This window comes from Micromys minutus (assembly GCF_963924665.1).
Source record: "Micromys minutus genome assembly, chromosome: 14".
Classification (NCBI taxonomy): Eukaryota; Metazoa; Chordata; class Mammalia; order Rodentia; family Muridae; genus Micromys; species Micromys minutus.
In genome coordinates this window covers 4,052,947-4,079,389 of record NC_137983.1, presented here as the reverse complement: position 1 = coordinate 4,079,389, position 26,443 = coordinate 4,052,947, and the positions used below count along the sequence as shown (strand labels likewise).

Below are 26,443 nucleotides of genomic sequence, written 5' to 3'. Positions count from 1 at the left end.
ACAAGTTTATCTAAGTAACTTCCTCGCCAGAGATTCTAATCATGTTTTGAGTTTGGACAGACACTAGGTTGCATATTTCTTGAGGTTTGCTAGCTGTGGACTGTGGATTTGGTCAACAGTGTTCATATTAACTTGTTCTTAACTGAAAGTCACTTGTGTGTTTGAGGTCCTGTCCCCAATCACCATACAATCACCATGACAACACCAATCCTATCTACCTGCCTGCCCCTGCCACCTGCCTTCAGACCAGGCAGTAATCATGCTGGTTGGCACAGGAAGGCACGTGGGGAGGCTGAACTCTTAGCCAATAGAACTCATTTTAAAGTTTGTCTAAATAGAAATGATAAAATTTATTCTCCTATGTCAAATATATTTATACATATTTATAGTATATAAATTATAGTATTTCCAAAAATGTCAACCTTACTTCCATATTCTAAGCAATTTTAGCATGCTTAGTACTAAGTACTATAATTCAAGCATATACAGACATCTAATCCCATATATATTTCATAGGTAATTAAATATTAAAAACACAAAAGGGATTACTGAACAAGTCAGCCATGTTATCACAACTACAAGGTATTTACATAATCTACAAGAATACTCAAAGTCAAGTATTAACACGATATTGTAGCTGACAGATGACAAACCATTCATTTATATCTTAAATCAGATAGTGAAGAACAGCACTGGATTTGTCTGGAGATTGTGTGTGCATACACACACACACACACACACACACACACACACACACACACACAGAGAGAGAGAGAGAGAGAGAGAGAGAGAGAGAGAAAGAACTTAATATATACTTCATGTTTTTCTTAGCCCATTTAACAGGGCTTAACTATAACTCAATGTCAGTTTTTAAAGTCTTGATGCTGCTTTTCTACAACTCCTTCTAGGTTATCTGCAAGACCTGCCTTCCCTTAAATCTGATTACCGGTGTCCAGCCTGGTCACCAGTGATATAGGAGCACTGCCTAAATACAGCTTTCTCATGGCTCATGCCTGTCCCAGTGGTACAGAACTTAAGACAGTTGAGCAACACACACTATCGGCATCTGCTAGTGAGAGGGTTGTCAGACAGTGTGGAGGTGGAGCTGCCACCTAGAGGTTGCGATGTTAGTACTCCCTCATGAGTAACAGCAGGATGAACAAGGCTCCATTCCAATGCAGTTGCAGAGCATCATTACTTAAAGGAAACACTCAAAACCAAGCCAAAAACAAAAGAAAAAACATAAACAAAAGGCCCAAGTCAATTAACCATCCCAGTTAGCTCGTCCCTGCAGGAAGCGTAAGGACAGGCTGGATTTAGCATTTCTTAGAAAGTCATGCTGTCATGTTGCTGTTATGGCAATGGTACAGAAGACAGGATGGCTCATTAGTTTGCCCTACAGGGTTATTCTGGCACTGGAGCAGGTAGGGGATGGTGATGGCCTACGCAGTACAGCAGTAAGGCAAAAGGAGGAAGCAAACACTAGAAAGAACTCACGCATCTTCGAATGACTCAGCCACAGAATGGCCATGCTAACCAGCCACACACAGACCAGAACAGATCAGGCAACGATGAAGCAAGAGAATCTACATCCAGACTTGTGGACACTTACCACCTAGACGGAAAGTTTATTTTTAAAATGAATCCAGAGGGAAAAATAAGGAAAGAAACATTTTCAGATGGTTAGTTCTTACGATAGCAACTGTACATTCACACTAGTATGCATTGTATAGTAGAGAAAACTCTTACACACAACCTGAACATTCTACAGCCCTAAGCACATAGTACAAACTTTCCCACAGTCAACAAGGGCTGACCACTACCTATCACCAAAAATGCAATCCAGGTAATGATGTAGAGAAATCTACTGTAATTACAATTTCATTTTTTTTTCTGTTAATCACTCGCTACTTTAGACAACTGCTAATTGTCTATTAGGGACAACTAAAGGCAACATTAAAACATTGTTCATCCCAAGCGTCAAAGGAAATGTGATAACTCATTTGTCTGCTTGCTTCTCCTTGCTTAGTACTGAACCTCTATGTTGCCCTTGCTGTCCCCAAACTCTCAAGGCTCCTACCTCAGTTTCCCCACTTCTGAGATTTCAAAAGTGTGCCACATGCCCAAGGCATGCTGCTTTACTGAACTGTCCTCATTCCTCAAGAGATCTGAAGCAGGGTGGCCCAGCCCTCATGACTCTGCAGCTGTGGTAACAGACCAGGATATACACCGTGTGTCTGCATTCAACCACAGCGGGCGAATGAATAAAAATTGGACCTTACATCCACACTTGCTGCTTTATTTCAAATGACTATGAGCAGTAAGATGTTTTATGTTTAACTCAAAGTATTACTAAAACATTATTAGCTTTGAAAAAGCAATCTATGACTTAATAGAAATAATTTTTTTTCAAATCTAACAAGTTTTACAGATATTGTATAACATCTACATTTTTCAACAAGAAAAAAATATTAGTACATTTTTCCATTATCAGACCTTTATTAAGAGATGATAAACACACCATTTTATGCTGGTGGGACTTCAAACCCATCTATACAAAGAGGCTTCTTTATACTAAGTCACTGGATAGATCAATGTTACATGGGCATATCTATCTTCAAAATGACCCTTTTTGACAAAAAAAGTTAATCAAAGTATGATGTGAAACGGAAAGAGGGACAGGAAGTACCTATCATCACGGAACTCATAGAGTTATGTTGCAGACACACCTGTAGTCTATCCATAGGAAGGGAACACAAACCCGAGGCCTGGTCTTCCACTTGACCAGATAGAGAAAAGCTGGATTCAAACACTTCATGTGCTCACTTAGGGAACTACTATACCTACATTTCTGTGTGGTATGTCACGGCCCTGTTACCAGGAAGTCTTCAGGAAAGCTGTAGACTCTCCAATGGGCATGATTTCTGGACACCTGCTACATGTCTGCAGTCCACCAGATTACTATAAATTATCCTTCAACAGTGCAAAAGGAGACCTCTGAGTACATCTAGATTTGTTGACATTATACTAACAGTATGATCTATTATTCAATTTCCCCTTCTCTTGGCTGATGGGGGAACCCTGTTTCCACCCGAGTCTTCGGACAATAGCTAGTTCAATTTAAGAGCTCACGCAGAATCCACACTTACTTCTCAACAGAACTGTGTGATCTTCTGGAAAACTGGAACAGATAATTGCTATATCGTAGTCATTTTAAGATAGCTTCTAATATCACAAAGTACAATATATTATATCAAGAGCTAATATATTTTATTACATAAAAACTTGACTTTATTTAAAAATACATGAACCTAGAACTTTGTTCTAAATAAACATATATTAGTTTATATTTACTTAAAATTTTCTCATTTCTCAAAGGTGAAGTTGATAATTAAAATGATAAAAAGTTCATTTCTATTACGGATAGCAGTTTATAAATTATGAATTTATAAAGTATATGCTTTATTTTAAAGAGGTAATGAGATGAAGAATTCAGAAAAGACTAAATTGTTAGTTATATCTATTAAAACTTAAATGCTAATTTCAGTTCTAACATATTATTTTCCAACATATGTTTCAACCACTAGAATACTAGGAGATGACAAAAAGAATCCCAAACAAGTAAAACTTCTGTATGCCATCTGGTGGAGAAAAATAATACAGAATATACACATTAAGACTATTAAAGGCACCTACTAAAAAAGTTTGTTTTTTAAATTACTCTCTGTGGCAGCATGTGAAATGAATGGGATCTTTCTTTTTCTTTCTTTCTTTTTTTTTTTTTTGGAAAATGGATTATATTTATCTTCTTGCTATGGGAATGCTCTCAAGAAGAAGGCAAGAGGCAGCAGAGGACAACATGGACACCCGCAGGAGCCAAGACAAGCCTGTGGTGCTGCAGCTCAGAGGAGACGGCATCACGAGCAACACTTACATGGCCATGCAGATCTGTGTTGAGGAGCATCATAGCACAGGTGAGGCAGTGAACTCCATCTGCAAAACACAGGGCCCATCGTCAACAGCACATACAGAGGCCTTGACCCAGCGCTGCACTGGACAGAACTACCTTTGTCTGGGAAGCATAAGTGCATGAGTTACATTATAAACTTCCGATGTGCACGGCTGAACTCTACTGATAATCAGCACCAGCTCTCTGACAGGCAATTAAGGAAACAATGAAGGATCAATACAAAGACACCGAGACAAACATCGGTCGTCACGGGACACAGGTGACTTTGGAAACAAAACTGTAATACCGAGGACATTAGGAATGTCGTAAAGGAGCATGGGCTAAAGTAGAGAGACACTTGATAATTAATATGAGAAACACATTGTGCGCACTACAATTCCATTAAATGTAAACATTTCTAGAAGAATCCATCCAAATATCTGGGTCACAAAACATTTCTTCTGTTCTATATTTTCTCATTTTTCTGCAGCTGATGGTATCAAACTGAAAGTAAATCATTTAATACAGATAAAAGACACATTTTGGCAACACTGTTTAGAGGCCACTGTGTATAGGACGTTTTCCCCCTGAGTTTATGAATAAAGCCAAACACTGAAATATTCTGTGAGAATTAAGAAATAAATATTCAGCAAAAATGTGGCCAAAGCCTGAAATAACATTTCATGCTTAAATGGGATTACCGTTTTCATCTTAATTTATACAGAAAAATAAAAAGTATGCATAGCGAAATATCTTATCTCCAAATATCAGTTAGCTTTTCTCTTTCCTAATTCTTAAGCCAAGTATAACAAACAGATAAAAATAGTTTGAGATAATGTGAAAACCGCATTAACTTATGCCAAGTGTACAGGAAAGACAGCTGGTTTTCAAAAGCAAACCTTTCACTTTAGTTGCAGGTTTCTCTTTGCTTCATTTATATTCCTGACGGCGTATTTATTCCCATTCCAGTTGCTTCTCACACATCCCACCTAACCCCTGGCATTACCGAAAGGCAGCAGTCAGCACTTACACACCCTCACGGAGAGCATGCACAGACACCCCACACGCCTCCTTCTTACACCTTGCAAGTTTAATAAAAACGACCCTCTTCCGAGGTTCTCTAGTTGATACTGACCCAGGATACAAGTGGTCAGTAGTACAGTTTACTCACAAAGACGGGGCATGGGTGACCAAATGCTGAGCTCACTACTGCAGCCTGAGGGGAGGGGGTGAGCCGTCCCTGTTCCTTGTCATCTTAGCAATCTACTCCAGAATTAATGCATTTTTGAGAAACTTCCCATTTAAAAGGAAATATACTTCACTTAAAATTTCAAATTTTCATGTCTACAGTATTTTAAATGAAAACAGACTGCCCTCTGGGTTGAGCTGTTGCTAAGAACAGTTAACTATTACATTACACTGTAAAACCTGTGTGTGCCGCAAACAAACTCATACTTTATTAAAGCTATGAGTGAAAGGCAGCTATAAAGATTTTGATTAATATCAAACAAGAGCACCAGCATTCAGCAAAGCTCAATTGAGATATATAGATATGCAAAAGATATGACTTAGCTAAACATTCGTGGACTTTGAGAAGCACAGGGTCATAACCTAAGAAGTAAAAAGAACAACCATGTACCACAAACTGCTTTGCCCATAAAGCCCTTGAACAGCAAAGCTGAGCCCAGAAAGACATAAGATACTGTCAAACTATGAATCTTTTAAAAGAATAAAAGTAATTCTGAAAACAGAAATATGTTGTCATTAAACCTTCCTTAAAAGGATAAGGACATGAAAAACCAAAGTGAAAGGGAAGCTGCAGGAAATGAAAACTAACTGATTTCAACTTGCCTTCAATAAATGAGCAAGAAGGAGGTAAATTAAATATAATGGGATTTTTACAATAAAATACAACTTTTGTAATAAAGAAAATAACCACAGCCGTGAGAAGATTGCAAGCTTTCCAGTAGATTACCTTTTGAGGTGATAGCGTCTGGATTACAAGAAAAATATCTATTGGAGAAATGGATTAATATTCTCTCGCGCTCCTGGGTTTCTCCCACAAGAGAAAATGCTTTTAAAAAATACCTGAGAAAGAATAATAAAGGAGAAAAAAATGTTCAAGACATTTACATTTTGTTATGAATGACAATCAACTCAGAGAAATGCAAAGAATTAATTATACAATGACACCCTACAATCCTGTCCCCCTATTCCCTAAGATAGTCACTAGATGGTTTCTAAATAAGCAAATTGATATTTAAATGCCATGAAAAACTTCCACAGGAGGCATTCTCTGCAGGTGAAGCTGGCCACACAAGCCTGAGGACCGGAGTGTGGCCATCCTGTGACAAGCAGGATTTGGTAGCAGGCACCTACACCCCAGAACTCCAAACAATGGAGTTTAAGCTCAGCTCCCCTTATGCTAGCTACCTAGAGAAGCCAAAATGGAGGCCTGCCTCAGAACAAAATGAAAGGCAAGAAGCATCAAAACTGTCCTCCAATTTCCATATGTGCTGCAGTACATACATGCCTGTATTTACCCAAACACTTCAGATACTATACATACCTGCCCATTCACACACATGCACAGATCATAAAATGAAATCATCTATGAAACATGTCAGAGTAAGAAAAGAAAGGCTCACAGACTAAGAAAGCCTGAGTACCACAGATGATTTTCAATTAAAACTGTCAAATAGTTGGACTTAAAAGACCAGTCAAAAATTAAAAAAAAAAAAGACACTAATGACTCAATGTATAATCATATGATCTACACATTAAATTCCACATATTAGGGTTTTCTAGTCAGGTAATCTCCACACGTGGACTACTAAAATGTCAGGTGCACTGTTTCATACTCAGCAGATTTGTGTTAATGTATCTTCCCTGTTCTCACATCATCACGGATAGATCCATGAGAAAGAAATTGATAAAACCTTAAGCTGTTCCTTATATCAAGCAACAGGTAACATACAAAAATCACTTAAATTTTTAGGAATTTTTACTATCACAAGGTTTGTGTAATAAGCGTGATTTTTATAAAAATTCTATTTTCTTTCTTACTAGACATTCATACATTCATTATCCTAAAACACCCTGATCAGTATTTCTTTGTAACTTTTGAAATAAACATGTAATGGCCCAGAGCAAAGATTTAACTCGTTCTTATCTTACATGTTTTCACTGAGTAACAAGAGCAGCCTGCACACCCCTCTAATACAATCGCCACCGCTTCTCCTCCGGCTTTTGTTCTCTGAATTGTAAAATTAAAGGCTGAGACTAGATGATCCAAGCTCTCTGGGGTCCCTAAGATTAAGTGCTCACCAGGCTTTATGTTCAGTAGCTCAAGCGTTGACCGTGAGTGTTGGTGTGCCTTCATTTGAAACACTCAGTCTAAAGTAGATGTGCAAATGCAATCTGCTTCATAGATGCAGCCTTTAATTTGCAGGCACTGGGTATAGTAACAAAGTATCATCTGAAAATATTTTGTATTTACTATGTTAAGTAAATACTTAAAGGGCAAAGGCCTCTAATTTCATAGTCAGTAAGCTATGATCATTTTAACCAACAAAACTGCAAACTTCTTATTCAGTAGAACGGACAGTGGGGTCTCAATAGAACTGACAGTGGGGTCTCAAGGAGGAATGGAAGTGCCTGTGCTGACTGTAGCAGTATTCACGATAAAGAAAATGGGGATTGCATGTGGGTAAGACAACGGTGCTAATTCCATACAGTGGAGTATTAGCTCAGCTAAGAACAGAAGGGAATCTGCCATACATTACAGCATACATGAACTCTGAGGTGATCATACCTAGCAAGCTCCCCCAATCAAAATGAAAATACTGCATGATGCCAAGTGTATTAAGTATTCAGCACAGTCAAAAGAAGGGTGTCTAGAGAGAGTTATCAGGCATAGAATCCTAGGTACACAATTAACACAGTGGAAGCATTCGGTCACTGGCAGCTGTCCATCTCTACGGATACATTACTATCAGTGATGGTACCCTTCAAATGGTTAAGATAATAATTCAGTTACATATATTTTACTGTAATAGAAAATTTAAAGAAGACCCTCAAAAGAGAGCCACCCCACAAGACTTGCTTTCAGGCCACATATTCCTGTATATGCTACTGGACTCTACTACTACATGCTGGGCACTAGTTCACGTTTGTCGTGGATTATTCTCCATTATTCTACACATGACATCTTTTCTTCTTCTTTTAGGATCTACATTATTATGTAAACTCACAAAGCAAATGGAATTGGGACAAAAACCCAGACTCTAACCAGAAGGTATTGCTTCCTCTGCTAAGAAGTCATGACTTGGAGGTGCGTACCTGAGAGACTGGTCCAGCGTCATCCCTGTGAAATCAAAAAACTTGAGGTACTCTTCTGCCACTAGCTTGCTAAATTCATTGCTGTAAGGAAACAGAGTAGAGTTTATTGAACTAACAACCACTTAAAACACATACACAGGATAAAACGTTCCGTGAAATACCAGACTCAGAACATACTTTTTGCCTAGATGCTTTGCCACGTCTGATCTTTTGAATCTGTCTAGATGATACAAGCGCTTGGCCAGTCTCTTAGCTGCGTCCACATTGCTGTTAGTACCATTGCTAAGATTCTCCGTGGTCTCCTTCTCCAGAATGTCAGTGTTCCCCATTTCAGCATGAGCATCTAGTGCTGTTGATTTCTGCCCAGCGAAGCAACGGGTACTGCTATAAAAGGAAAGGAAGATAGAAAAAAAAATAGAAAAAAAATTTGTATAGCCAAAGAGAAATAATGAAGTTATTATGACAATGTAAATCAGCTATTTAAAATTATTTTCAATAACATTTTTCCATTTAAATATTTGACAAAAGTAATTTGGATACCATATTTTTAAAGACTATGGAAATGACTGCATAAGTCAGTGGCTCTCAATCCTGTTAATGCTGCGGCATTTTAATGTAGTTCCTTGTGTTGTGGTAGGCCCCCAAAACGTAAACCAAAACATACTCAGAAATAATTCATTCTACATAATTCAAGTCATATATTTTTACCAAAAAACAATTTCTAGAAATAATATAAAGCGCAGTGGTTTATAAGTGTTACAGATGGATGGCTAGCTTTTACAGAACAGGGATCTCAGAACCACCGCTATTTAAGCCTCTTGTTTTGAATGAAGTATTTTGAGAAAAGTCTGCCTTACAGATACTTAAGGACAAGATTATATTCTACGATTCCTTCTGAATAACTGTGGGGTGTGTGTGTGTGTGTGTGTGTGTGTGTGTGTGTGTGTGTGTGTGTGTGAGTGTGTGTGTGTGTGTAAAACACAATGAGACATGTCAGATTTGGAAGCCAGTTGCAATATAGAGCCTGTACCTGTCCTTTTCAAACATTAAATTCAGTCCCGTTCTGGTCTTTTGTCTCCTATGCCAAAGAGGACCTGATGCTCATGTGACTTCCTACTGCTGTGTTCTGTTCCTTTATAAAGTGTTTGTAAGCGTGTCTCATTATACAATATTAGAAAAATGTCATCTTAATATCGCAGTCCTCAGAAGAGCTGTAAAGCACTGTGAAGCCACTAAACTACTGGTGAGCTATGTTGTGTTCCACAATTGGACTCAACAGGATTGTATGTGAGATCTGCACATATCAGGATTCATGATAATCTTTCTAAAACAAGACATTACCTCCCAATTCCAACAGAAAACACATACCAATAACCAAGTGCTTTCTTATGATGATGAACATTTCATTAAAACGAATATTTCAATGTTTTTCTCCTGAACCTACTTAGAAAGTTAAAACTGTCAATCATTTCTGAAAAACTTTATATTAATAAGAACATACCTATATAAATAAACTCTGAAATTTCTTAGTAAGGAAATTAATAATTTTAGTCACATCAATAGTAGAATGTAAACTATGTATCCCAAGAACGATGTTGATTACAATCATGGTAGTTACAGGAAAAGACTCAAAAACACATACTCAATCCTATATGTATACACATACTCATATCTGTGCGTGCATGCACACACTTGCGCACACGCGCACACACACACACAAACACTTTCTGGAGTTATGTTTCCACAAGTTTTCCTACCTATCGCAATAATGTACTAAAAACAAATGCCAAAGAGTTTTATTTACCAAGACATCACTAAGAAATGTTCATTTCGCAGCATGTCCATGGCTTTTTTATTAATAAATCACCCCACACAAGCACCCAATTTTAATTACTTGACATATTCCGATAGATTGATTTTGTTCAAGCCCAATTACAAAACTGAGAAGAAAAAGAAACTACTAATAAAGCTCTGGTTGTTTTCCAGAACCCGCACGCCACATATCTGCTTCTTCCTTCCTCCTCTAGCCCAACCTAGCTCACTTCCCTTCTTCTTCTTCACGAGGGCAGGAAAGATGTCATTTTAGAGTCTATGTAATGGGACTTTTCTGAATGTCCCTTTAGAACAATAAACAAGTAACATCATAAATCAACGTTCTACATGCCAGTACAACTTGAAAGGCAGAACTGTCACTAGCCATGATCCAAAAATCAGGATGAGAAGATGTACTGTTCTAAATGCAGTAGCCTTTGGGAGTCCAAGCATCAAGGAAAGCTAAGGGCCAAGGCCTTGCCTGAGGAAGTTCAATCTACTGGCCTTAAGGGAGGTCTTGGCATTTCCCTTTTAAGGCCTGAAATGACTCTGAGATGGTGTCAGGATTCTGGGTCATCACTCAGACCCAAAGAAAGCCTTACACATCCCTGTGCTCCAGCTTCTCCAGCAACCTTGGTTGTTCTCTATCTACAATGCTTTTCATGTCTTAAAAAAGCATGACTGGTTTCTCTTTCAAGTTTTTTTTCAAATGCTGCCTTTTCAGTGAGGCCTCTGATGACTGTTATGTATGTCATCCACCTATAACCCAATGTGAGATTCCTGATCCCTCTTGGTTTTTCAAATACATAGCAAATATTGCCTTCAAGGAACTAAAATACTGTCAATGAGGAGCACTTGTCCCTCTTCCAGATGACTAGCACACAATGGTGGCTCACACTGCCTTCCATTCCAGCTCTTCTTCCTTCCTGCACAGGGGTGACACACATACATATATTGAGGCACACACACATAAGTTAAATAAGGGAGTGTTTTAAATTTTTCCTTCAAGAAAATACAGTTAATTTGTTTAGAGCTTAGATAGGACCCCTTTCACCTTTCTTTCTTTCTTTTTTATTACATACTTTGTATTTACATTTTAAATGTTATCCCTTTACCCCGCCCCGTTCCCATCTCTCCTCCCCTTCCATTTGCCTTCACAAAGGTGCACTCCCTCCTGATCATCCTCTCCACACCACTGCCTTGGCATTCCCCTACACTGGGAAAACGTGCCCTCCCTAGACCAAAAGTCTCTTTTCACATTGATGCTAGACACTGCTATCTTCAGCTCCACGTGCAACTGGATCAATAGGTCTCTCAGGTACACACAAAGGTTGGTGTTTTACTCCATGGGAGTTTTGAAAGGTTTGGTTCGTTGATACTGTTGTTATCTTCCCATGAGATTTCAACCCCTTTGAGCTCCTTAGGTCCTTTCTTTAGCAACCTCATTGGGATACCCAAGTTCACACTAATTGTTAGCTGCAGGCATGCTCAGATGTATCTATATGACTCTAGCATAGTCCCTAACGAGGCATCTCTGTCTGGTTCCTGCCAGTAAGTAATTCTTGGCATCAGCTATAGTGCTTGGATTTGGTAACTGCATATGTGGTGAATCCCCAGGTGAGGCAGCTTCTGAGTGATCTTTTCTTCAATCCCTGTTCCTCTATTTGACATGCATTTCCTCCCATGAGAGTTTTGTTCTCTTTTCTAAGAAAGACTGAGCCACCCCTATTTTGCCTTCCTTCTTTTTGAGCTTCATAATGTCTGTGAAATGTTTCTTGGATATTCAGAGCTTTCTAGGGCTAGTATCCACTTATCAGTGAGTGCATGCTATGTGTGTACTTTTGTGACTGGGTTACCTCACTCAGGATGATAGTCTCTAGTTCCATCCATTTGCCTACGAATTTCATAAGTCATTGTTTCTAATACCTGAGTAGTAATCCATTGTGTAAATGTACCACAATTTCTGTATCCATTCATCTGTCAATGAACATCTGGGTTCTTTCCAGCTTTTGGCTATTATAAATAGGGCTGCTAAAAACATAGTGGACCATGTGTCCTTGTTATATGTTGGAGCATCTTTGAAGTATATGCTCAGGAATAGAATAGCTGGAGCTTCAGGTAGTACTACGTCCAATTTTCTGAGGAACCACCAGACTGAATTCCAGAGTGGTTGTACCAGCTTACAACCCACCAACAGTGGAGGTGTGTTCCTCTTTCTCCACATTTGCTGTCACCTGAGTTTTTGATCTTAGCCATTCTAACTGGTGTGAGGTGGCATCTCTGGGTTATTTTGATTTGCATTTCTCTGATGATTAGGGATGTTAAGCATTTCTTTAAGTGCTTCTCAGCCATTTGATGTTCCTCACCTAAGAATTCTTTGTTTAGCTCTGTACACCATTTCTTAATAGAATTATTTAATTCTCTTTAGTCTAGCTTTCTGAATTCTTTGTATATATTGGATACTAGCCCTCTATCAGATGTAGAATTGGTAAAAATCCTTTCCCAATCTGTAGGCTGCCGTTCTGGCTTCTTAACAGTGTCCTTAACCTTACAAAAGCTTTGCAATTTCGTGAGGTCCCATTTGTCAATTCTTGATCTTGGAGCATAAGCATTGGTGTTCTGTTCAGGAATTTTCCGCCTGTGCCTATGTGTTCTAAGCTCTTCCCCACATTCTCTTCTAATAGCTGAAGTGTACCTGGTTTTATGTGGAAATCTTTGATCTACTTGAACTTGAGCTTTCTTTGTATAAGGAGATAAGAAAGATTTGCATTCTTCTGCATGCTGACTGCCAGTTGAACCAATTAACAGACATCTACAGGACACTTAATCCAAAACAAAAGAATGTACTTTCTTCTCAGCACCTCACGGTACCTTCTCCAAAGTTGACCATATAGTCGGTCACAAAACCGTCCTCCACATATACAAGAAGATCGAAATACTCCCATGTATCCTATCAGGTCACCGTGGACTAAGGCTGATCCTGATAGGTGACCTTGCAAAGACAACAAAAATTCCACATACACATGGAAGCTGAATAATGCTCTGCTCAATGATAACATGGTTAAGGAAGAAATAAAAAAAGAAATCAAAGATTTTTTTTTTTAGAATTTAAGGAAAATGACACCACTACATACCCAAACTTATGAGATGAAATGAAAGCAGTACTGAGAGGAAAACTCATAGCTCTGAGTGCCTCCAAAAAGAAACTAGAGAGATCATACACTAGCAGCCTGACAGCATAGCTGAAAGCTCTAGAACAAAAAGAAGCAGATACACCCAAGAGGAGTAGACAGCAGAAAATAATCAAAATCAGAACAGAAAGCAACCAAATAGAGACAAAAAGAACAATACAAAGAATCAACAAAACCAAGAGCTGGTTTTTTTTTTGAGAAAATCAACAAGATCGATAAATATCAGACTAATCAGAGGGCACAGAGAGAGTATCCAAATTAACAAAATCAGAAATGAAGGGGAAGACATAACAACAGAAACTGAGGAAATTATGAAATAGTGATTTTGTTTCTTGTTATTTTTGTTGTTAGAGGTAGAATTATGTTTGTGTGCTTTTCCTTGCTTTTTTTTTTTTTTTTTTTTTTTTTTTGGCTTTTCCTTGGGTGTAGATTTTCCTTCCTGTGTTAGATTTTTCCATTTATCATCCTTTGTAGGGCTGGATTTGTAGACAGATGTTGTGTAAATTTGGTTTTATCCTAAAATATCTTGGTTTCTCCATCTATGGTGATTGAGAGTTTTGCTGGATATATAGTAACCTGGGCTGGCATTTGTGTTCTCTTAGGGTGTGTATAATGTCTATCCAGGTTCTTCTGGCATTCATAGTCTCTGTTGGGAAGTCTGGTGTGATTCTGATTGGTCTGCCTTTATGTTATTTGTCCTTTTTCCCTTACAGCTTTTAGGATTCTTTCTTTGTTTCTAATATTCGATGTTTTGGCTATTATGTGTCGGGAGGAGTTTCTTTTCTGGTCCAATCTATTTGGAGTTCTTCCTGTATGTTCATGGTCATCTCATTCTTGAGGGTAGGGAAGTTTTCTTCTACAATTTTGTTGAAGATATTTACTGTGCTTCTTAGTTGATACTCTTCACCCTCTTCTATTCCTATTATCCTTAGGTTTGGTCTTCTCATTGTATCCTGGATCTCCTGGACATTTTGGGTTAGGAGCTTTTTGGGTTTTGCATCTTCTCTGACTGTTTTGTCTATGTTTTTTATGTTGTCTTCGGCCCCTGAGATCCTCTCTTCCATCTCTTGCAGTCTGTTTGTGATGCTTGCATCTGTGACTCCTGATCTGAACGCCATAGGCTCAGGAAGGAAATTGCTTCTGTGTGTTTGTCTCTTTGGGGGCAGGTAGTGAGTTCTGATTGCAGTGGCTCCATTCTGTCTCTGTGAGCTCAGGTGGGAGACTCCTCTGGGGGCTCAGCTGTGTGCAGGCAGGTCCTGAGTATTGATCACTGTCACCTGGCCCTCTCACCGGCCGGCCGGGGAGGACCCAATCCCAGAGAGCACCACACTAGCAGGCCTCCATGGGCTCCAGGCTATCCCTCCTGGGGCACTTGCAAGTCTCCTCTGCAGGCTCAGCTGTGTGCAGGCGGGTCCTCAGTCTTGATGGTGGTCCCTGTGCCCTCTCACTGGTGAAGAAAGGTCCCAATCCCACAGTTCACCTCCCCAGACAGCCGGTGAGGGTATGTAGCAGGCTTAGGGCTTATCGTGGGTTCAGGTGGGAAAATGCTTGAAAGGCTTCACTGAGGGCTCAGCCGTGTGCAGGTGGGTCCTGAGTCTCGATGGCAGTCATTCTGCCCTCTTGGTGGGCCGGAGCCCCCTTTCACTTTTAATATAAAGGAAAACTAAGGCAGAGAAACCAGATAGGAGGTCAACAGATGAAAACCTTGGAGTTTGCACAAATATGAAGAAAACCCTGTTCTGAAATGTTGAGAAGGTAAGAGGAGGCACAGAATGAGCAATGGGACGCATGAGGCTACCCCGAGAGAGAGGGGGAGGGGGAGGGGAGGGAAGGGGAAGGGGGAGGGGGGAAGGGGAGGGGGAGGGGAGGGGGAGGGAAGGGGGAGGGGCAGGGGGAGGGAGGGAGAGAGAGAGAGATGGCCAGCTCTTACTCAGCCAACCAATTAGTTCAAGAGGAATAAGAGGTAAAGTTAATGCCTACAAGGAAACAAGACAAAACGCGGAGAAACTATGAATTTTGTGGAAACTCCACAGCACCTGAGTAGCCAGTCAACATCTGAAGACACAATCATAGGGAAAGAGCTATAGTGCTTACCATGACCAAGGATGGCTGAAATGTGCAAGCACACTACATCTAGGAGTGTTGCCACTGAACAACTGGAACAACTTTGATACAGCAAAAGAAGCCTCCCAGATCGTCTTCCTTATAAGAACATTCTTAATGATCAGTCTCCAGGAAAGTAACAGTTAGTAATAAACTGATCCCTCTGAGCAACAGTAACATCAAAATACCGTGCCTGCTGCAGCCCCTGACCAGGCTTGGATACAGGGTAACCATTTCCATTCTCTCATGGTTTCCCACTGTGAAATGGACACAGCAGTACCAATTTCACAGGATGTTGTCAGGAGTAAATGAAAAGCTCCATGCAAAGCTACCACTCCGCCCACTTTCAGCATCGAGGTTACTATGTGTTTATTTTTGGTGGTTGTAATATACATTGGACAGTATAGAAACATTGACTTTGTAATGACAAATTCCCCCAAATGATATTTTATATGTCTACACAAAAATATTTTTTTCCAGAAGTTACATCATGATTTAAAGCACAGGAGAAAAAAAATACTTACTGAAGCTCCCAGAAGATCTTTCTCTGTGCAGTGTAGAAGCAAAATTACTATGATGATTTCAATCACTGTCTTCCTGCTCCAGGACACCCTTTAAACTTTATTTTTCCTGGGCTATACACTCAGAATTCCACAAGAGGGCACCAGTGTGCAAAACTGTTGGCCTCAGAATACTAGACCCCACCAAATGAGCACACTTGTCTCTGAAGCGCTGATTCCTAATACTGAAATTCTCACCCTCAAAGGCATCGATATTTCTTTATGAGAAAAACATTTGGATATTTGGAGGTTTCTGAGTCAGGGTCCTTGAACTTCCTATCTCTACCCGCAAGCACTCAGAGGACCAACATGAATCACTAGGTGGAGCTGCTTGTTTTCTCCTAAGTTACTGCTGTTTTGTGCCAACTTTCAAATGATAATGTAGTATCTGTAATACTGTCCACCTTAATGAAACCAGACCACAGTCATTTGAAGTAGATAGTTTGAAAGAAATCATCACTGTAGGTCTCATAATCAAGCACATAAACATCTGATCAATCTTTGCAAGTTAAGAGCAGTGACTCCTAAATCCATTGAACAAGAACAGAAGCATAACTTGTGTGGCGTAGGCTCCTTTTCCTAGGTACTCACAGGATTCATTTACCGCCCCTCTGTCTGTGTTAAGTTCAGCTGGGTAAGTCAGTCATGTACCCTGGTCTCAGAGACTACAGGGCAGAAGAGATGAGGGATCGGACAGTGAACAAAGATGGACTTTGTTACAAATATTGGCAGTAGATATTTTACAAAGTAGGCACTCTTTCCAGGGGTGATGGCTGCAGTTTTTAAGTTATATATTGCTTATTCAACCATGTTCCCGTCAATGTGTTGTATATCTACGCCAATACTGCCTGTGTCTTGCTTGTCATACAACTAAGTTATATCTGCGTCTGTCAGGACATTTTTCCTGCAACCAACCAGTTACACATGTCCCTCTTCAAATAGAGATTTTTGGTCTTGCATATGTCTGTGTATTTACATGTATGTGTATGCATGTGTGGGGGTATGCATTTAGAATTCAGAAGACAAGCATTACTTTAGATAGGGTATCTCACTGTCCCAGAATTCCTTAAGTAGATTAGGTTGGCTGGACAGCAAGAAACGGTTCCCCTCTCTTTAACTCTCCAGTGTTCCCCTCTCTTTAACTCTCCAGTGTCCCCCTCTCTTTAACTCTACAGTGTTCCCCCTCTCTTTAACTCTCCAGTATCCCTATCTCTTTAACTCTACAGTGTTCCCCCTCTCTTTAACAATCCACAGTCCCACCTATCTTTAACTCTCCAGTGTTCCCCCTCTCTTTAACTCTCCACAGTGTTCCCCCTCTCTTTCACTCTCCAGTGTCCCCCCTCTCTTTAACTCTCCAGTGTTCCCCCTCTCTTTAACTCTCCACAGTGTTCCCCCTCTCTTTAACTCTCCAGTGTTCCCCCTCTCTTTAACTCTCCAGTGTTCCCCTCTCTTTAACTCTCCAGTGTTCCCCTCTCTTTAACTCTCCAGTGTCCCCCTCTCTTTAAATCTACAGTATTCCCCCTCTCTTTAACTCTCCAGTGTTTTCCCTCTCTTTAACTCTCCAGTGTTCCCCTATCTTTAACTCTCCAGTGTTCCCCTCTCTTTAATTCTCCAGTGTTCCCCCTCTCTTTAACTCTCCGCCTAGGTCAACAGATGTTTAAAATCAAACACAAAGAAAGAAAACACAATTTCTGACTTTCCATATACAATCCCTTTACATAACAGCACCTCATTTTACAACACTAGAACTTCATGGTCCAGTTTCTTCATGTAAAACAAACAATGTACCCTTTGATACAAATACTAGAAAAGAAACTCTTGTAAGGGTCTCAGGGCTGCACAAGTGGAACATGTATCTACTTCTCACATGAGAGCTCCTGAGTGAGTCCAAGGAGATGCTGCTGTACTTAGGAGTGGCCTCATTTTCGGATACATGGGCCTGAGGAAGCAAACTACAGAGCTCATTATGCATAGATCATCTAATAACAGCATCATATGAACAAATGAAGCGGAAAAGAACTGAAGTCTCTAGTGCCCTGTCTGCTGGTCACATCACTAGCCAGAGCAGATGTGAAAGCTCAGTTCAACTGACCTTTGCAGAACTCAGCTGTAAGAGGTAGGCTACATCAACAAAACTGCCAGCATATAGTTTTCAAGCAAGTTAAAAGGGACATTAAAAAATCTGTTCAGGATAGATGGGAAAACATTCAAAAGCCCAGAACTCTAGTAAAGAATCTCTATGAGAGGCTCTGCAAACCAGTTTGCACTCCACAGCATCTGAAGCCTCCCTATAAAGAGAGGACAGAGACTGGAGGGCCAGAAATGCTACTGAAAGAAAAAGTCCTCCCCTAAATTTTCTTCCACCCAACCTCCCAGAGAATTTACGAAAAAGTACTAACTGCTCTCAGTAAAACAAAGCTGCAAATACATATTTCACCAATTCCTGTCTTCTCAAACATTTCAGTCTTCAACTTTAGATGATTTCCCATGCAGCAGATTGTACAGACTCTGTCAGACAAGTGACCACAGATGTTTACTCCCTGTGTCAAATGAAAATCATACTGTGAGTTTCTCCTCATGTACATGATATCTAGAATACCTTCAAAAAGATCATGCTATGAGTTGGTAATGAGACAAAAGTATTATATATATGCAAGAGCATCAAAAACAACTAATTCTTGTTTGTGTGCAAAAATACCTTGGGCTAAGAATTATTATTAGAATTTTCAAATTTTATAAAGTACTTTACCATAGTAAGCTAGTAACATCTTTCCTTCTAGTGGTGCTGACTTATCTCCAGGTCAGTGGCAGAAGCATTGCATATCTCTAAACAGATTTGCCTATTTGCTTAGACTAATGCACAGTGACCTTAAAATTCTCTAGCATCTAATTTTGAAGATCATCCTCTGTTTTATTTATTGATATGTCATGATAACCAAATACAATGGTGATACAAAGTTTCTTGCTATTAATTATTTGGACAATGTGTTATTTTGGTAATCTGGTTTTCTGTATTTAATCCTTGAAGTTTGCGAAAGTCCCAAACATTATCATTCAAAATGTTGGAAGAATCACCGAAATAGTTCAGTGGTTTTTAAACTATTACATTCCGGGACACTGAAGTGAAGATATTTTAAACATTGCTTTCTTTATGACTGTACCACAAACACACCAGAAATGATTAATATTAAAGTTGTACTTATCTATTTTTTCTTACATAGAATTACACTAAGTTTGTAAGTGGGAAATTCTGATTAGCATCTCTGCTTGTTGACAAACCACCTCAATGTGTAGACATGAACCACTGTGAAAATTCCTATCTGGTGTAAGAAATTATAAATCAGAGAGAGAGACCCAGAACAGACAACAGACATGCATTTTGGTGACTTTCAGAGAGTGCAGATATTTCAAAGAACAATTTGTTCTAACCCTACTTCCCTTACCTTTTGCCAAAAAAATGAAAAAATTCATCAGATGATCAACTTCAGAATACTTAAAAGTTTGTAAGTGCACAAATATTTCCTTTAGCTTCCTCCTGGGCCCTGTTTACCACTCTTATCCCAGCAAGCCTGACCACTTAACAATAACAAATCCACGAAAAGTTACTCATTTATTTTTAATTATATTTATAAAACATATGTGAGACTTCACTCTGGTAATATTATAAGGAATATTACAAATATATTATATGGAAGGAAATTAAAGGAGAAAAAAAAAAAAACTGGCCATATCAACAGACAGAAAAACACCCAAACTGCAAGACACTTACCATGCTGGGATTTGCACCTGGAGGGCACAATCCTTTCCTTTGGGCTGGAGGAAAATACTATTCACTTTTGTACCATCCTTAAAATTCATTTTTAAATATCTCCTTCAACTGTAGCTAGAGAGACTATCTTGGTTTGACATTCTGATCTGCTATAGTAGGAAGGAGCGTAGACAAAATAAACCTCAGGCATCTTATAAGTCAGTTCTGATAAGCCCTACAAAAGGAACTTTACCATAGCCACTAAAAAAGAGAACAGGTCAAGTAGCAATAATAGCAGAGGTGTGAGTTCTCTGCTCTGTCATCCCCAAAGGTGTCAGAAGTCCTGTCCCGCTAGGAATCAGACTGGCACAAGATATCCTAAATCCCACAATGGACTGCAATGAAATGTCACCAGCTCCAGGTCACTCAAGGATGACACCTCTACATTTTGTCACAATGCTGTCACATGCTACTCACTTCATAGCAACCAAAATACTTCCAGAAGTAGCCCCCCCAGTGAAAGCTCATTACTTCAAACAAGGTTGCTGCTCTGTGCACATCTCAGTTACAGATGATTTCATACTAAGCACGTATAAATTTCCCACTCACCCTGCCCAGTTTACCACTGTTTACTGGAAACGTTTCTAAAGTACTGCAAATGTGATGAGAGTAGACTGGAGAAGGGGTGCTTTCTCCAGAACACCAAGCTGGAACTGACTAAAACCTGTCTAGGCCCTAGAGTGCTGAGCAAAGTCACTAACCCAGGACATAATACAGACTTTAGAAGCAATGGGAACAAGGACAGAATATATGGATAAGAAGAAAAGCGGTGGATTGACAGACCTACAAATCGCAGCTAATTTTCAGCCTTGGTTTTCTCATATGGACAGGATACAAACTGCCTTAAAGCGTTAATGGGACAATTAACTTCGGTCACCCCAGAGACTTACTATTCCTATAATATTTTAATAGCTTTTGCTTTTTAGAGGTTTCAGCTGTATAAACTAGAAATAAGGATAAAAGTTCCCCATAACTCTAATAAGCAGAGTCAAAAGCATCTCTCAGCTTAAATAAAGTAAGCTTACTTTACTCTTTATCATAAAGACTACACATAAATGTAGTATTTGTAGTAGCAACTGAACATCTAGAAACCAAGACAGCTTATTTAATATGTGACTACAACGTAAACATATAAAATAACCCAGGCTAATGCCCGGTGAGACTGTCAGCACCACACAGCACTGTAGCCCAGAATGTCTGGCAACACGCAAGTCCACGGTCACACTTTTAGTCAAATCTGTAAATAAACAAGGAAACTATTAAAACATTCGGACACACAAAGCACACCTAACTGCAGTAACTCAAACACTGGCATGGGATCCTCTGTGACAACATCTAATCACCTTCCTCCTTACTGCAATCCTGCTGCATGCGCAGTTGCTACAGGTGAAAGAGTCATTCGGCACTGGATCCCACCCAGCCCCATCACAGACCTGGAGGTTGAAAGACAATGAGCTACTGACATTAAGCACACAGTAGATTTGGAACTGTCAGCTATCCTCCGTAGAGAGGCCCACATGACTCTTAACTTTGTTTATGTGAGAGTCCCCCAGGATGCTGGCCAAGAAAATACAGATTGTAGGGCATTACCGGAAAATAATAAGGAGTCACAGGTTCTAGGGTACACCCCAGTTTGTGATTCATAACATAGAAGGGGTACTTAAAGTCAGTGCCGACTAATGCAGGCAACCACATCCTAACCACATGTTTCTTATCACACAGGTGCATAGTGCTGGGAACAAAAACCCATCACAGTGCTAAATGTTAACTCCCCCAAAAAGATTTTCAAAAGGGGAAAGAAAAATTATTTTACATTTTTAACACTGCTAATTTAAAATATCACAGATTTTGGCAGAAAGGCTGAATGGTCTGTGTGAAGATCTGCTCTCTTCCCTAACCTCCATGTGCAGCTCATTTCTGACTCTAAAAAATACTAGAAGAATCAGAGCATCTCACAGACTTTGCATTAGTTGATTCAGCAGCATTTTATTTAATCAGACGACATGTTTCCTTGTATTTCCTCTCCCTACAGTAACACGCACTATGCAGACTAATCTTCCACTAGCCCACAGGACTCCTAGATATCCGGGCAGACAGTATTCTGCAGTGTATCTAGAGATGTTCATCCAGAAGTGACTAGCATTTCATTCTGGGGAAGGGTGAAAATATGCATCCTCCCCATGTAGATGAACATCATCCAGTCCACCGTGCGCCTACGTGGAACAAAAATGGTGAAGAAAGGATAATCCAGCCTCTGCCTGATCAAGTCCTTTTTTCTCTAAAGACAGCATCCATCTGCCACATCTGCCCCACGCAGATGACATGTAAATGAATTCCACTACTACCCACTGCTCCTCAGCTTTCAAACAACCCTTTTCTGGATTCTTACCTGGTGATGATTGATGGGTTTATCACATGCAAGGGATTTCTCAGCCTCCATAGGCATGAGGAATGATTATAATAAGTCCTGTGATAAGCTTACTGGATGGATAGATGGATGGGCAGATAGAAGACGAGAAATAGATAATCTCCCAGTGGTGGTGTTTCTCTGTCATAATCAAATATACTACACACTTCACATGAATTTAGATTATTCTTAGGTCCAAATAGAATTATAACAGCAATTTTTCTTCTAACTTACAAAGTTCAACTTGTACTATTCTTTAAAAGCCAGAAAAATGTGCTATTATCTTATAGTCTCTGGAATGTAAAGGCACCCTTACTAAAAACCTTTAGAACCTTTCTCTTGGAAGAAAAAACAGAAATGTCACTACTGAAGAAAAGATGTCATATCACATACAACATTTCAGTAACATACACCATACTATTTCTGAGGGTTGAATATACATGTCAGCCTTCCTAACTATAGTAATGTTCTTCTGAAAATCTCCTGAATCTTTGTCCAGACGTTACAGCCAAGTTAATAACAGATCTTGAACTCACTTAAGACAGTGTATTTACCCTGCTATTCTACTGTGTACTCAGCCTGTTTAAATTTAACCTGTTTTTAAGAGAACAATGGAACCAAACCCAAGCTCCATCTGTAACCAGATGGATGACACAGATTTTCCATGCCATCAGCTTTACAACATAAGGTAAATGCATAGCTCTTGTCTTAAGTCATATACTCTTCCTTGCCTCTCACACAGAATAATGTACATGTTTACATACATACATATATATACTATGTGATAATAATTTGCAGACAACATGCTGAAAGAATCTTAAACAAAATAAATGTCGTACATGCTGGAACCAATGTGTATAAAAAGGTTGATAATATCTGTTGTAGGAGGTTTTGACTGCTATTCTGAGTCAGTTTGGGTTCATAAGTAACTTCTTTCCTGTAAATCCTATTCCTTTCCCTTTGTTAGGCACAGATACAGATACTTCAGAGAGGCAGCAGGGACAGATTAGACACATACACTCACACACAAACTGAGAGAGGGAGAGAGAAATACAGAGACAGACATGCACACACAGAGAGACACAGAAACACAGAGAGAGGTGGAGGTGGAGAATTTAGATTCGGGCTTGTTCTTTATCAAACTAATCCAATGGGAAGTTTCTGCCTTTATTGCTTAATTGAACATGGACGCATGTCTGTGCCTTTCTGAGGTTATCTTTAATACATTAACCAATGCACAGCGCCAGCAAAGTCCATCTGGAATGTTTTGAAGGTCTGCTTTTGATATTTAAAAAACTAATTTTGGTCATACACACTGGAGATCAACTTCCATTTTATACTTGAAACAATGGGGGATATCCACAGCCAGACTTTCTTCCAAATGTTCTCGAAGGGCTGAGCTTTGGGTGTTGAGGTATATTTATCAGTTCACATCAGAGTGAAGTGAATACTAGCATGGTTTTAGTATTGTGTGTCACAATTTTAATGTCATAGTTAAGACAAGAGGCTTAAGAGGAAGATCCAGTTCCCTAATAATCCAAAGTTCCCCCTCTGACATCAGCTGCTGAACACTGCCATCTCATGCTAGACAAATGAATGAAGAGAAGAATATAGCTCTAGCATCAAGGGCTCCATGCTCTAAGGCTCTAGGAGACACTAAAATAGTGGAGAAACCAGTGTTTCAGCTTAACAGGCTGTGCTCTGCACCGGCCTGCACTGAAAGGTGGTGTTACCAAGTGACCAAAAAAAAAAAAAAAAAAAAAGAGACAGAGACAGAGAGAGAGAGAGAGAGACAGAGACAGAGACAGAGACAGAGACAGAGATTCTCTTAGCATGGAGACTGGTACAAGTCACGTGGTTCACCCAACACATAAGCATCTCTACATTACTGAACACCGGCAAAGGAAGGGTCAGCAAAACACAGGTACAGAATGCTTAGAAAATGAAATGCAGGAAAAAAAGTCTTAGGGTAATAAGAAAAATGATCAGATCTAAGGGAAAGTGCTAGGATTACAAGAGTTGTAATATTTATTATGTGCTCTCAACAGTATCTAGCAGTTATGTTCCATGAAAATGTCTGTTAAGAGGAGAGACTGGAGAGGGACGCACTTTTGAGTGACTGCTGCCCGTGTCCAGATGATAGGGGGCAGGTGGACAGACTCCATGCCAGGCAGTGAGGACAGAACTCAGAGAGAAGAGGTAAAGCTGGTGGAATTTTGTGGCCAGATATACTTGAGTACAGAGGACATGGGAGAAAGAGTGAGACTTCAGGCTTCTGAACTGCACCACAGAGTGAATCAAGTAGGGCTCTTATGTGGCACTGAACCAAGGTAAATATAAGCCAGCCTGTGTAGGAAGCAGGTGACGTGTTTGAGTTCATGATATGAAAATCTGGTATTCCACATACTTAAATCACTCTCTGTAAAGGTTATATTTATTTTACAAAAACAGATGCACTAGAGTTTAATTATGCAATTCCCTCAATCACATAATTAAAAGTTGTAGGCAATAAAATGGCAGGCTAAGTCCTCCGGCTCCTCAGCTCGGGGTCTCGTTTCTTCCGCAGACCTGCCAAAGGGCACATCCATCATCTGGGCCCCATTCTTCCTTGTATTACAGTAGGAAACAGCATCGGGTCTAGACAGTTGTACCTTGTCAGACAATCAACAGGTTCTTTTCTACTGAAGACTTTGGGATTTATCTTTATAACATATTCCCCAAATATTTAATGAAAAAGTATAGTCCATTCATAAGTTATAGCAATAATGAAGGAGCTATATTCTAGCTTTGAGGAGGGATGCCATCTTGAATTTGTGATTTAAAAAATTATATTGACAAAGATTTTTTACTATAAAAGGCAAAACACTTAAAGATTAATAACATTTAACAGATCTCCTACACTAGAGAAAATTTTTAAATACCATTCAAAATACAGAGGTTATCAAAATTCAAGGTTAAAATGCACCCCAGAAGCCATCAGATACTAAACCAACACTGTTTTATTTTTTTTATTCAACCACTGACCTTCCTGAGTTCCACAGCTGGAATGAATAGCATTCCTTTTCTTTAGAAATAAAAACTGCAATGCCACAGTTCCTGTCACCCTGCTCTGAACTCAGTGCCCTTAGATTCACTGCACATGGCTGGATCAATCATGGCCTTCAAGCCCATTCCCGTTTTCCCGTTTGCTATGTAGCCTCGTAGCTCATGGTATGGTTTCTGTAGTTCCCAGGGTCCTCCTTCTGCCATATAGAAATTAATTCTTCAATGCTCAAATCAAATGCCAGTAGGAAGTCTGCTCAAAGTGCTGCTAGCGGCTTTACATACACCACCATGCTCACACAGGCACACACGTACATACGTACACACATACATGCACACACGCTACATAGCATTTCCTTTATACCTCTAATAGAATAGCTATTTTTGTGTCCTGAAATAACGATAGGTCTGATATGAAATAAAAAGTGTCTCAAAAATGTGACAGAAATTTTTAGACTCCATTGTCTCAAAGCCTAATGTGAAAGACAAAACAACTGTACCTATTTCTTCCATCCCGGGAAAGCTCTGAAAATGCTCAATCTACTGAATGATGCATTTCTAGATCCCGTGAGCTTCTCGGGCTCTGCACACCTTGCTGTTTAGGATTGTGTTAAATGCTACGCTCTAGGTGTGTGTTGGTAATCATATTATAAACGCTTAGTGGTCCATATAAAAAACAGATCATCTGTGGATGAACCAGCCCTTGTGGCAAGTTTTATACATTAAAGTTTGTGCTATTTCCCAGGACAACAAAGCGCAGAACCGTCGCGGAGCCATTTGAAGCAGTAGCAGAAGGAAGGATCATCTGCTGCCTTAGGCAGTGCAGTGGATGCTTGGTGAGCATCTCGATGTGCTGGCGTTATATTACCAATCTGCTTCACTAGTTCACGTTCAGGTCAACTTTTCCAAAAAGGGGGAGGGGTGCTAAAAGAACTGTTTAACAGACCCATGCTTAACAGCTCATCTGTACCTGGGTAAGAGCACCACTATACTGCTCTATATACAGCAGTGCAGCAGTCTGGCTCTAATGCTTAAAAGTTAAATTATCTCAGTTTGACCACTTAGCATCTTTCCTTCCTCATTCAGAAAGTACAAAGACTAAATTTGAGTCCTGGTAAACTGTAGGACTTCCCTCAACTAACTGTACCACCCTCAGCTGCCTCAGGCTACTGACCTTTACTGGTCACATACATAGTAAGTTCACAAGAAGTTGGATGAATCACCAGTTAC

The 26,443-nt window shown here is 39.7% G+C and overlaps 1 protein-coding gene across 4 annotated transcripts in view; it reads right to left on the bottom strand.

The window, feature by feature from the left end:
- PSD3 (pleckstrin and Sec7 domain containing 3) overlaps positions 1-26,443 on the bottom strand; it is a gene marked incomplete at its 5' end in the record, with an annotated part of 409,927 nt that overhangs the window by 187,067 nt on the left and 196,417 nt on the right. For 2 of the 4 annotated variants that reach the window (XM_080929045.1, XM_080929047.1), the window contains 4 exons: positions 3,935-3,993; positions 5,925-6,037; positions 8,291-8,371; positions 8,468-8,671. In XM_080929045.1, coding sequence (XP_080785171.1) covers positions 3,935-3,993; positions 5,925-6,037; positions 8,291-8,371; positions 8,468-8,671 — 457 coding nt within the window. Of the gene's footprint in view, positions 1-3,934; positions 3,994-5,924; positions 6,038-8,290; positions 8,372-8,467; positions 8,675-26,443 lie in introns of those variants that run through there. The other 2 variants (XM_080929046.1, XM_080929048.1) reach the window with 2 other exon arrangements.